This window comes from Vanessa cardui, chromosome 18 (genome assembly GCF_905220365.1).
Source record: "Vanessa cardui chromosome 18, ilVanCard2.1, whole genome shotgun sequence".
Lineage (NCBI taxonomy): Eukaryota > Metazoa > Arthropoda > Insecta > Lepidoptera > Nymphalidae > Vanessa > Vanessa cardui.
This window is the reverse complement of record NC_061140.1, coordinates 4,333,167-4,346,546: the sequence shown is the minus strand read 5'-3', so window position 1 is coordinate 4,346,546 and position 13,380 is coordinate 4,333,167. Positions and strand designations below refer to the sequence as shown.

The window sequence follows — 13,380 nt, the reverse complement described above, 5'->3', positions numbered from 1 at the left end:
ATTTCTAAAAACTAGAGAAAAAATTTACCCCGCTAATGTAAAACAACTAATTAGTTGAGTACGAAAAAAGGCGTAAATTTGAATGTATCAAAAATAAATTTGAATGTATCAAAAATGACATTTAGTAGGTAGTAGGAATAGTGCAAGTGCAGATATAGATAACAAATTTAGTAGCTACAATTTGAAATGTAAAGTTTTGAATTTAATTAAAAACAAAATACAAGTATACAAGTTAAATGGCTACATATGCGTAGAACAAAAAACAACGAGAATGTTTTTAATAAATTGAAAATAATTGAGATATTCTATAATCAATAGTATCAAATAACTTATTTCACGACATGAGTATTTTATTTAGCGAAAGGAACTTGGTTTTAATTGATCATAATAATTTTATATCTAAAATATATGAAGGTGTAAATAACAAAGAGGAGAAATCAAACTATACATTGATAGGAAAATTGTTTTCTATAAAAAATAGTGAACGAAACGGGAATAAAAAGAGACCACGAGAATGTAGTCAAATAATCGAAGAAGTAAGTTAAATTATTTTTAACTAGACTGAAGTAAAAACATGTTACACTGCATTGTACATTAGTATACTATATTCGAGTTTTATCCAAGATCATCGAATATAAATGTTTGAATTCGTTGTTTTCTTTCATAGAATCTAATTGTTATGTGGCAGTCTTTATATTCATGGATAAAATATAATAATTCTACAAGCTGTTTATTATTGAATCCTGTCTAAGCGGAAGTTAAAAATAGTAATGTTTTAGGCATATCGGGTAAAACAAATGTACAAAGATCTTTATGAAAAAATTCCATTAGAAATTAAGGAAAGTATAAGAAACAAGTATAACTTACTAGAAACATCACTTGTCAGGGATCTATCAAGGAAATACTTTGAGTGTACAGTCTTTGATCACAAAGGATTGAATGGTGGCAATAACTCTGACATTCCACTGTGTTGTAAAGTTAAAGATGACTATTTTCTCATTCCACCAAAAGCAAGGTAAATAAAAATATTGTTTAATTTTTTAACATTATTGCTTCAATAATTGTTATAGAAATATTGGCTTGTAGTTAAGAACAAATTTGTCATTAAAAATTCCTGTAATATTGTGGTGCTAGTGAGCTAATACATTAACATAGATTCAGATTCATTATATTATTTTTAAACTGTGATAGCATTGTTTCATTCAAAGGTTTTTGTGTGGATGTGTAAAAGAACAATGCCAGAAGTTGGAGACTAACAAGTATGACATAGTGATAGCTGACCCTCCTTGGTGGAACAAATATATCAGAAGGTTGAAAGGTGCTAACGATAAGCTGAGGTTTGTATTTTATAAGAAATATACCTGAATATTTAAGCCGTGTCCAGCTTACAAGTGTTTAAGCAAACAGAGGTTTTTTATAATATAATAATAATAAATAAAAGAATGAAATTACACCCATTCTTAGGGATGGTAACTATGCTGTACTATAAAATCTAGGCTAACTGAAAATTAAGCACAAAAAATCTCAATAAATTGAAGTATTGATAAGAACCCAAATTCTAGATATATGCAACCTCATAAGCTAGCCGATAAACCATTGAGGCAGTATGGACTTTCAAATTGAAACTAAACTTTATATGTAAATCTACATATTTAATGTCATAAATCTGCATTTTAAATTAAATTAATTATCATTAAAAACAGCATTACCATAATTAATATCAATTTAAAATAAAAATGATAATAACAGTGATTTTATTCATTTATTTTAGTTATTCAATGATGTACAATGAAGATATAGCATCAATACCACTAAAGGATCTACTTTCTAAAAATAGTTTAATAGCCGTCTGGTGTACAAATGCACAAAGTAACATAAATGCTGTCAAAAATATAATATTCCCAGAATGGGGTGTTGAATATGTTACAACATGGTATTGGCTGAAAGTAAATATAGACCTGGCACCTCTGTGCGAGTTTAGTGCTGGCTGTAAGAAGCAACCCTACGAAAGAGTTATAATAGGCAAAGTTGGAGAAGTTAAACATATACCATGTGATTTATTATTGATGAGTGTACCGAGTGCCTTGCACTCGCATAAACCGCCTTTATTAGGTAAGTATCTAAATGAGTTGTAGTATATAAAAAAGTCCACCCAGGTATGACTACACAGGTATTAAATGTTAAAAACTCTGCTACTTTGGTTTTGTTTAAAGCGTGCTGGTTTGCAAGACTCATAAGCTAAAACTTTTTTGGTAAATTTATCGTCTATGGGAAATAATAGTGACCATTTGCCATTAAGTCCTCCTTAACCTGTTAAAAAAAGGGGTGAAAATATAATATTTATAAGCATTTATTTTTGTTTAAAAACTGTTACATTCATATTTCAGATTTATTAAGACCTTGTATGGATGTCAAAGAAGTGAATATATTAGAGCTGTTTGCGCGGTATTTACTACCGAACACAACCAGTGTTGGTTATGAACCTTTGAAGTGGCAACATATATCACTGTATGAAGAAAGATAACAAATACATTATTATTTATAAATACGATTCTTTTTTATTTAAATCTATATAGTATGGAAACAAGAAGTTAAAATTATTATTATTGAAATCTTAATTCGTTACGGTTTTTTATCTGTCTCTTACAACGTCATAATAATAGGGAAGATACGATATTTTTATTTTTGTGTTTATTTAAAAGCACTCCGTATATGATAGACCACAAGTATGTCTATTAAAATCTAAAACTGTAATTCACTGCAAAAAAGACGGTTTCAAAATGTCAATTTTAATTTTCGCGCGAAAGCGAATCTATATTTCGTATGACGTCACTGCTGTCTGTCACTGGTCCACTGACCATACTTATCATAACTGGCTTTCGTACTTATTTATTTTTTTTCTATCTTGGAGATTTTTTGTAAAAATTTTAAACGGCCTATCGAAACTCCGAAAAAAGGCTTTGTTGACGTATGATTTGTGCCAATGTGTTCATCTACTTCTACTTCAATAAAGTTTTCAAATAAATGGTTTTTGACTGCACCTTCTGACACAAAACATAGATAAAAGTGGCTTCAAGCTTAAAAGAAGAATCTGGAGTCTGTTTTGATAAACCCAACTTCCATTTTAATTCGTAAAACGCAATTCATTTTCGTTTCAATGTTCACTTTTTTACAACTGTAACCTCAAATACGTAGTCATAACAGGAGTGACGTCAGTGAACGCTAATTAGTATTTTGAAATACGTTCCGTTTCACATTACTTTAATTCGTAATGATTGTTATAAGACAAAAATATATCAAATATAAACCTTGCAATGGGTCTTTTTTAATATTCTTTTAACATTTTAATAGCAACATTTTCATAAAAACAAACAACATGCAAATAGCAATATTTGCATGTTCCCTATTTTAAATTTAATTACCTATTTATATGTAATTGACGAAATTTTAGGATTACCAAAAAAGGCATTATAAATAAAATACTTATTTATTAATAATATATAGCTACATTTAAGGTATAAATCATAGTGATAGTAATAGACATGCTAACTTTTTCCGTTAACAATGACTGTTGTTTTATTTTTCTTGGGGTATCCATCAGGATTCATGGTTTGCCATCTCCAAAAATCAGTACCTAAAAAGATTAAAAATAATTGTTATTAATTTTAAATGTAATGTTTGTTGTGTTGAAAAACCTGTTGAAGCTTTAAAAAAATGTATATTTTTCTATCTAAACATTTAAAAATCATTTTTCACATGTTTTTTTTTTCGTACAAAAAATACTAACACATCTCTTCAACTGAGCGTTTCGTGGTCCATCCCAATTCTTGTTTAGCGAGAGTGGCGTCCGCCCACATCGCTGTAATATCACCCAATCTTCTAGCCACGTACTTAATCGGAATCTTGGTGTTTGTAACACGTTCGAATACTTCTACCAGCTCCTTTACCGATACACCCTTGCCAGTGCCTAGATTGTACACCTAAAAAGAAAAAAAAAGCATTATTAGTTCACATAATGAAAAACCAACAAAGATATACATATTCTAATTTTCCTTGTTTAAAAAATCTTAAACTTTAAAATGTAAAACAAACCTTTAGTCTCACGTGATTTTCACTGAGCAGATTCAGAGCAGCTACGTGACCGTTCGCAAGATCCATAACATGAATGTAATCACGAATACCTGTTTCAAATATTAATATTTTAAAGCGTATTTAAGGTTAATAATTAAAATCATCTCTATACAACAACAACAACAGCCTGTAAATTCCCACTGCTGGGCTAAAGGCCTCCTCTCCCTTTGAGGAGAAGGTTTGGAACATTTTCCACCACGCTGTTCCAATGCGGGTTGGTGGAATACACATGTGGCAGAATTTCTATGAAATTTGTCACATGCAGGTTTCCTCACGATGTTTTCCTTCACCGCTGAGCACGAGATGAATTATAAAGACAAATTAAGCACATGAATCAGCGGTGCTTGCCTGGGTTTGAACCCGCAATTATCGGTTAAGATACGCGCGTTCTAAACACTGGGCCATCTCGGCTCTTCATCATCATCAAATCATCAATCATCATCGTCATCATCATCATCATCATCTCTATAATTGTTAAAATAGACACATGTGTATATATACAACTAAAAAGGTAAGGTATACCTGTCCCATCAGGTGTGTTATAATCGTTTCCGAATATCGTAAGCACGGGTTTCTTGCCAAGCGCCACTTGAGCCATAAAGGGCATAAGATTAGTAAACTCCTTGGTGGGGTCCTCTCCGATCAGCCCCGACGGGTGCGCGCCCACTGGGTTGAAATAACGAAGTGATATTATGTTCCATTTCTGTAAAAAAATTGGAATTTATTCTAAATTGAGTTTGGCTGTTGTAAATAATACCAACTTATATCTTACTAGCTGCCCGTGGACGAGGTTTTTTTTAAATATTTTTACCTCTTATTTATATTCTTTTCTTGCTTTTTTTCCCGACATATTAAATATTATATAATATTCTCGTTCAATTTCAACTTATTTACAAAATACCTTAAAATAATATACCTAAACTTTCCTTATGAATGCCTCTGACTATAAGTGAAAACCGCATGAAAATCCGTTCAGTAGTTTTGAAGAAATTAATGAATCGCGAATATATACACAGGCAGACGCGGCCGCGGACTTCGTTTTATATTATGTAGTGATAAAAAAATATTTAAAACTTTGTAGTCCTATCAAAGTTAAACTTAATACGTTATATTTTCTTAGTGAGATATGTAATATATTTATTATTATTAAATAATTCTGATATTACTAATGTACCGTCTTACCATTTGATAAATTAAAATAACTTAATATTATTCATTAATATTAAGTTATTTTAACGCTGGTGATGTTGATACTGTAGCTAAAGGAAAAAGTACCGCTGTAAAGTTTATCAGCTCTTTGAACACACAATATAACTTTTAAGCTATATATGTACCTATCTCATAAAACAATCTTATCTTCTCATCAGTTTTTCGTTGCCACAATTAATATAATATTTAGTAATACTGATAGTACCTATTATAGTTATATATAAATTTTAGTCGTAAGTTGAAAACGTTTTCCTATGTCACACAAAAGCTATTGTTGTGGACTTGTGGTGATTCTAGGTAATTAGAATATCGATTTAAAATACATTTGTACATTGTATCGTTAGTAGTCTGAATGTATGATAAAAATAATATTTGCAACAAAATAATGTGTGGAAGAGAAATATTATCTCATTTTTTTATTAGGATATCATAAAAAACTATTTCCACAACCTCAAGGCGATCGTTATTGATTCGGAAAGACGGAACAACGAAGGTCCTTGAACTTCATCGGAATTAATATTTGAATACTAGGCGCACTAATTAGGTTAACCAGACCGGTTGTGAAAGATATTTTTTGCGAGTTTATGTCGGACGATCGGAGCTATACACGTGGCGTGATCGTTCTGTATTATTGGATAGGAGTATTCAACAGGTGATGTGGTGTTCAGTCCGTAAATGTGAATTATTTGTATTGCCTGACATTACCTTTTAATATATCGATTTGGTTTCTTGCCTACATGATGGCCCTCGTACAGATACGCTTATTTATAATTGTTATTTATTATATACGAATAATAAAGAGTAATTGTTGAATTACTCAAAATAATTTTATAAACTCTCAAATATAAGGTATAGGCGATCAATGATACCGCATATTCCTTATATTTCTCTCAAGAAAAAAAGTGAATAACATCAAAAGTGTCAACTTTGGTTACAGCTAAATGTTCACTGTGTCAATATTTTGTTAAGAGTGACCAGCTTAGAACTTATGAGCTATTTTTAGAAAAATCTAAGTATTGAATATTTCACGATGTACACTTACCTCATCAGCAGCGCTTAAATCCTTCAGCATTTCCTCGATAAAGTATTTAGTTCTTCCGTACACGTTTGTGATGCTGCCGGTAGGGTGAGTTTCAGTGATCGGTAGGTGTTCCGGCTCTCCGTACACCGTGCAAGATGACGAAAATACCATTTGATAACAATTATGTGAGCGCATTACCTACGAACATTCGAATAAATACTTAGGTATATACTCGTGAAAGGTAATTAACGAACTATTAATGAGAATGGGATATATTATTATAGATATATTATATATTTCTGTCTAAACTTTTAAAGAAGTAGCGGTAGTTTCGTTGGCGATTTGTACGTTACATCCTCGTTTTACTTAAAACATTTTTTTTTAGATTTTTTTCAAGCTTCATATTATTTTTCAATAAAAAATATCAGCGTCAAAATTACAATAATCGTGACCTTTTTCAGGAAGTAAATTTTTACTAGAATAATATGCCTTTGAATACAAAGTTGGATAGGGTATTTACTTACGTAATTAATAAAACGGATGAGCAAATATTTAAAGTACAAACAGTGCGTGTTAAGCGATTGTATGTAAGGTCAAATAAATCAAAGGATGTTTTATAAATCACTAGTAGTAGGACGCGGCTTCGCTTGCGTTTGGGTGTTGGGTGTCATGTGTTGAGCAAAAAAAGCCCTTTAGATGTCCTGTTTGCTTCATACCAAATATTATGTAATTCAGTTCAGCGGTTTGGTCGTGAAAGAACGACAGACAGACAGACAGAGTTACTTTCATATTTATAATATTAATATAGATTTTAATATTGTAAGTAATAGTCGACTTAGAACGAGGTTATCATTCGGAGTTTTATCAAGTCGATAAAACTTTTTTTAGAAAAAATAACAAAAAATCGTCAATAAACAATAAATCGCTGTTGATTTTATTTATCACTATTTAAAATAATCTTACAGTTCCTTACCTCTAATAAATTAAGCATTCCCAGTAAGTTATTTTGGTAGTATAGAAGAGGTTGTTGCATCGATTCGCCGACCGCCTTCAAGGCTGCAAAATGGATGACACAGTCCACATCGTGCTAAAAGTGGATGAAAGTCAATATTAATATGGTAAACAAATATAACGGTTTCCTCTTTGGTCATTGAATATTTATTGACGTTAACATTTAGTTGGAATAATTTAATAAAAACTTACTATCAGGACAAGTAAGAGATAACAGAGGAATGTCCATTAGTTTTCGATTGCAAGTCCAGGTAAATATTCCGAGAAATAGGATTACACAATTTACGTATTGATATTACGAAAATATTTCACAGTGATAATATCATTATTATTTATAGAATACGTGAAGATAAACAACTTTGATTTTGAATGAATTGAATATTTAAAAGATCACTGTGTATCTTACCTTATCGAAAATGTCGTTGATTTGCGGTTTGTCTAATAAATCTGCTTCGTAAAATGTTATTTTCTTGCCCGCTATCTCCTCCGCTCGTTTGAGAGCCGGAGAACCTTCTTCATCTCCAACAGCGTTTGCAAAGTTGTCGATCGCGACAACTTCGTAGCCAGCTTCCAGAAGATCCACCACACAATGGCTGCCAATATAGCCGGCACCACCCGTGACCATTATAGTCTTAAATCTCGGCATTTTGATTGTTCTTTTAATTGTTAGCTAATTCTGAAAATAACACTTTATATTAACAACGTAATTCTATTTTAATAATTAGATATATACATTGATCTCATTTATAGTAGGTACAAAATATTTTATTTTAAATTTTAATATAACTATTAACACATAACTCTTATGTTTGAGGAATATAAATATTGTTTATTCAAGTACCTACTTCGTGTTGCAATATTGAATTAAAAGTAAAGCTATGGCTGGTACGGATTCTACGGAGAAGAAAAGCAGTAATTGCTCTTTCCCTCTGTTTTAAGTAATATCCTGCTTATAATTAATTAATACTAAGTGCACGCACAAAAATTAGAAATATTAATTGAAGTATGTTTCATTAAAATTTCGACAATTTTTTTATTGTATATTAGAATTTAATGACGTTAGAAGTACTTAACATATTTTGCTATAGATCAGTCACAACTGTTGTGTTGCGGTTTTAAACAATGTGCCATTAAATTCGACTTAGCCCTGACTGCAACTTAGAAGTCACGTTCTTTATGGAGCTATGGCTGTATTGAAGAGGAAATTACAAGAACAAGAACAAGGAAGCACTTCCTTCTGTAGTTTATTACGCTTCAATAATGTTGTAAGGAAAACATACCGCATGTGAAATGCGCGGCAAAGTCAATAAATAATAATCATTACACTATAGTTTATATATTTATTAGTTTTAGGTAATTAATTATGATTTTAAAAGGCTTCCTTTTTTCGTATCTGTGAATCTAAACGTTAAAGTTGTCAAAAACATCTTCATATTTGAATCCGTGACTTTATTTCTTAAAGAAACGTGAAATATAAAGCTTTTTAATGGGCTTGTACATTAATTGAGATGTGAAGGAAACGTCGGTCACGTTTCTTCCTCCATTCAACATCCTATAGTGATGAAATTTTTGATGAGTAAGTCATGAGCTCATATACCTATACATCTCGTAGTTAAAATCTTATGTTATATTTAGGTACCTATTAAAATAATTTAAGTTATACACATCTTAAATTCGTTGTGTGATTTTAAATGATGGACGCTTGATGAATGGATGATTAAAATACATAATTAAATTTGCACTAATGTAATCTTTTGAAAGAAGCCGATATATTTTTGAAAGTTCTGTTTATTTGTCTGCGTACGAACTAATTGTTAGTGGATTCTTATTATACTTAAGATGAGTTTATAGGGTTCCGCTACTATAACCAAATAATTTTCCATGAGGCCAACACTGAACGCGCTAAGTGATCATCAAGGAGTTATAGTATTATTGCGAAATGGTCGTTGCACAATTTGACTTGGTTTTGTCGTCTATCTGCCAAGGTATAATATTATTAAAAGAAATCTAGTCTTCCTTATCGAAACATAAGTTATTTATGATATTTATGCTGCATAACTGTTATAATGAACATACTAAGTAGAGTACGAAAACTTTGACCTTTGTCTGTGTCTTTATTTACTTAGGTAAAAAAAAAATGATGGCTTTTATTGCCCTAAAAGCATTAAACCAAAAAAAGGCTATATATAATATGAATAAAGTCTGCCCAGATGAATAGTTACATTAAAATATTTTTTACAATGTTTTATATGTAACTAAGTAGGTACTTAAGTTAGTCACAAGTTACAACTCGACTAATATTAAATATAATAATAAGATTGTATAAATAAGTAGCTATGTCTAATTACATTATCGTAACATGGTTAAATGTTTAACGGTTAGCCATTCGGTGATATCATCAGACATTTGCCATTGCCGGTTCATAATTAAATACAGATGCTTTCAAAGAATTAAAAAAAAAAAAAACAAATCTTCGTCCGTTTAGGGTTGTCCACTAGAACGTCATGAAATTAAATAAGAATAATATAATTAATTAAAATTAATAATAATTAATTTTATTATGAATAAAAATGTGAAATACTTGTAATACAAATATGTTTAATTTGAAGATGAATGAATCTGCGATAGCTACATAAGTAATATTATGTACCTACTAAAAGCTTCTTCGTAACGCGCATCATTTTCTGGTATAAGTTTTATTTATATTGTTAAGTTGAATTTTTAAATGTTAAGCATTACGAAAAGAATATCAATAGTTACATATTTATTATAATTATGTTTATATAGTAAATTAATAATTCATTATTCATTCATTACTCTAATAGTATTGTGCTATAACTGTAAGTATATTACATTTTTTAGTTTTATTGTTTGTATTGTATATATTGTATTGTATGTGATGTTAGGTGATAGCTGTCTATCACCTAAATTATAATCCTGTTGTTTGATATAAAATCAAAAAAATCTTTATCAAGTTAGGTACCTACTTGCTTTGAATTTCTACAAGCCGCCGATCACAGATTTTATCATCTAGTACATTAATTAGATAAATATCTTTTTTTTAGAATTACAATAGTTAACAAGATTATTTTAATGATATTTTTCGCAATTTGACTAAAGTGTTGAAACAAGTCTTCTAGATTATAATTATTATAATATATGCGGCAACTAGTTTGCTTTCTATAAGAAATTATGTTAAAAAAGAAATACATACAATATGTAAATAAATCGATGTTATTATCAATTTTATTAAGAGCACAATTCATGGCGAAAAATATTTGAAGAAAAAATTCAACATTTATAAAACATAAAATATCGTATCTTATGCGTTTTCTCATTAGATATTTTTTGCAACAATCCTGCGCTACAGGGTTGTATAAGCAGGAGTTCAGTAACCCTGGAAGATATGCAACTTAACACAGAATTGTAATTTTGAATTAACGATTCCCATGTCTATGCAGAAAGAGAACGCTTAATGTAAAAGCTTCCAAGAAGGCACGGTTGAATGACGAATGTATAAATGATTCATATTTTTTTCATTTCAATCTTCAAGTGGTCCGTCAAGTGTCAAGTGTTAAAGATGAAAAATAAATTATACATATAATTCCCTAATATAGATATGTATCTATATATGATAATTTGTATTTTTATTATATTTAAAAACAATGTAATTAGGGACTTTATTAAAAAAATGACAAGACAAGCTCACATGCGTCCGTCACTCAACAACTATAACTGTTCCCACTAAGCCGTACATTCACTTTCATAGAACCGTTAACTAAATAATACTTACCGTTTCTCTAATTTCGTATCCCATTAACGAAGCGTTAGTGCACTGACACTGGAACGATTATAGGAAATAAATAAATTTAACGATTTAAGCCTGAGAACGCGCGGCAGATCGCCTGAGTGCGCGCGCGCATCTGACTAGTGACTACTGTCGTGTCGGCTGTCGCGTGTCCGGTCGCCCGCAACCCGCGTCGAAGGCACGTCACTATACCTTATTGCAATCTGATGAACACAATCACACCGATCAAGAACATCGGTCATACTTAATTGGAAATCTCACTAAGCAGACACTGTTTTTTACCTGACAGGTAATGACAGTTGATATTGTCCTATTTTTATGTAGGTCATATACGGTGCATCTTGTTAGTTTCGGAGTAGGTATGTTTAATAAATTAACCCGTGTAAAATGATGGCGAAATAGATACGACGTTTTCTGTGTGTAATAAAAATTTCACGAATTTTGAGAGTAATTAAATAATGCAAAAACGTATAATGTAGCGCTTTGGTGTTAATGCCGGCCTCAGGCTCCGTCTGACAGTGACCTCTCCCCTCCGGTAACCACACGAGATTCAGAATACCGTAATTCGTCCCTCATTGAACGTAACGAAGGGCTTGAGATGTATCGTACACATAAGGTTTGAAATGATAACGATTTTTATAATGAAACTAAAATATTGTACTTTTCTGTCTGCAGGTACTTTTTCTATAGTCAATGTTAAAACCTATCTAGTTCGTGTGAGATAATAATCATTGTAGGTTAGAAATGCACTTAGTTATTAAAAAAAGAATATTTACCTATATGTATAATTTATTGTGAAAACAATTGTACCGAAGAGAAATCTTACGACGAGAAGTTTTGCTATATTATGGTATCTTACGTTAGTAATAAGCAAGTTCATTACAAATTGCTCGAACTAGTTATTCTTGTTATAGAACTTATAGGTCACTGTTCTGAGCATCTGCATAACCTTGATATAAAAATATTTTCAATTCAAACAATGCAATTGGAAAATGAAATGAAAGCTTAATAATATTATATATAATTAAATTCAATTCTATACTAAGTATGCTCATACTAAATTTAAAATACATAATTATTTAATATTAAATTGAAAAATATTATTTTACAAGTAAATGAAAAAAATTATTAACATAAGAATTAACAACATTATATGCTTAAATATACAAATATGAACTAAAACTAGTTACTGTATAAATCTTGACCGCGTGGAATGGTGGCAAGAATGCTGGCAGCATTGAATTTCCCTGTTGAATCGCAATTCCGATCCTCTGGGCAAAAAACGAACCAGCCCTCCTGTCACCAGTGGAGGCAATGAGGCGAGGTGTTATACTTTTGACGAAGCTTTCTGCACCACTACTCCAAGGGCCAAGCGTTTCGACAGCAAATGGAACAAAAAAGTAATTAGAGATAATACACGAATATTTAGTTCTTTTTTTTGGCTTCAGCTTTTTCCGCAGCGGGACCGGCTCATAACATTGTTTCTCGGATTAGATATTATATATAAATTTATTAGATATTAATATACATACACCCTAAAACTCCAATTTAAATTGTCTTAGGAGGAAAACTATACTTATCAGTACATACTGCCTACTTAAAACTAAATACATATATTAAACTATCTTCTTTATAATATATACAAATTAATTGTCGTCCATTGGTCTCGCTAAAACCCAGGAACAGCTTGGCTGATTAATCTTGGATCATGGTATGCAAAAAAAAAAACGAACAGCTAATACCCGAAAAACGAACGATTGACATTCAAAAGCAGGAACCATCAGCAGCTCTAATCGTAGTACATTCATCTTCATACTATTAATGCTGGCAGCGCGGCGTTGCAAATAACGTGGAAAGAATAACAATTTTCCTAGCCAGGTAAGGTACATTTGACGGCCGCTTCAAGGACGAGTACGCGCAAGATGTGACGTATTATACATATATATGGCCTCCCAGACATTCACCTGTAACCCTTAATGGATCGAAATCAAGACGGAAATGCTACAGATTCAAACAACAGTTGACAGACACAACTCCATTGTACTGTTACACCGTTGATATAAATGTTATTATAAAGCAACGTGTAAATTAAGTAAAGTTGATTGTTTGATTCCGTGATATGACTGAGGCAAAACGAGGTCTGCCGTATTCGTGAATTTTAATTTGATTAGTTACCAAAATATGCTTGGATTGACAAGAA

General features: G+C 31.1%; 2 protein-coding genes across 2 annotated transcripts; one reads left to right on the top strand and one right to left on the bottom strand.

The window, feature by feature from the left end:
- Positions 1 to 169: 169 nt before the first annotated feature.
- On the top strand, positions 170 to 2,813 carry LOC124537628 (N(6)-adenine-specific methyltransferase METTL4). The gene is made up of 5 exons (XM_047114526.1): positions 170 to 536; positions 780 to 1,015; positions 1,209 to 1,337; positions 1,772 to 2,112; positions 2,388 to 2,813. The coding sequence occupies exons 1-5, from the start codon at positions 342 to 344 to the stop codon at positions 2,522 to 2,524; spliced, it is 1,038 nt and encodes a 345-aa protein (XP_046970482.1). The 5' UTR covers positions 170 to 341; the 3' UTR covers positions 2,525 to 2,813.
- A 658-nt stretch (positions 2,814 to 3,471) lies between these two features.
- LOC124537517 (UDP-glucose 4-epimerase-like) lies at positions 3,472 to 11,397 on the bottom strand. The gene is made up of 8 exons (XM_047114391.1): positions 11,166 to 11,397; positions 7,779 to 8,048; positions 7,335 to 7,448; positions 6,383 to 6,559; positions 4,654 to 4,834; positions 4,093 to 4,181; positions 3,788 to 3,980; positions 3,472 to 3,634 (listed from the first exon to the last, which is right to left on the bottom strand). Exons 2-8 carry the CDS (start codon positions 8,016 to 8,018, stop codon positions 3,546 to 3,548), a joined length of 1,083 nt encoding a protein of 360 aa, XP_046970347.1. The 5' UTR covers positions 8,019 to 8,048; positions 11,166 to 11,397; the 3' UTR covers positions 3,472 to 3,545.
- Positions 11,398 to 13,380: the final 1,983 nt, after the last annotated feature.

Coding starts and splice junctions, on each gene's coding strand:
- LOC124537628 (XM_047114526.1), top strand. CDS start 342: ATGAGTATTTTATTTAGCGAAAGGAACTTGGTTTTAATTGATCATAAT. Junction 537..779: donor GTAGTCAAATAATCGAAGAA/GTAAGTTAAATT, acceptor GTAATGTTTTAG/GCATATCGGGTAAAACAAAT. Junction 1,338..1,771: donor GGTGCTAACGATAAGCTGAG/GTTTGTATTTTA, acceptor CATTTATTTTAG/TTATTCAATGATGTACAATG.
- LOC124537517 (XM_047114391.1), bottom strand. CDS start 8,018: ATGCCGAGATTTAAGACTATAATGGTCACGGGTGGTGCCGGCTATATT. Junction 6,560..7,334: donor GAATGCTTAATTTATTAGAG/GTAAGGAACTGT, acceptor GAATGTTCGTAG/GTAATGCGCTCACATAATTG. Junction 3,981..4,092: donor AAAATCACGTGAGACTAAAG/GTTTGTTTTACA, acceptor TTTTCTTTTTAG/GTGTACAATCTAGGCACTGG.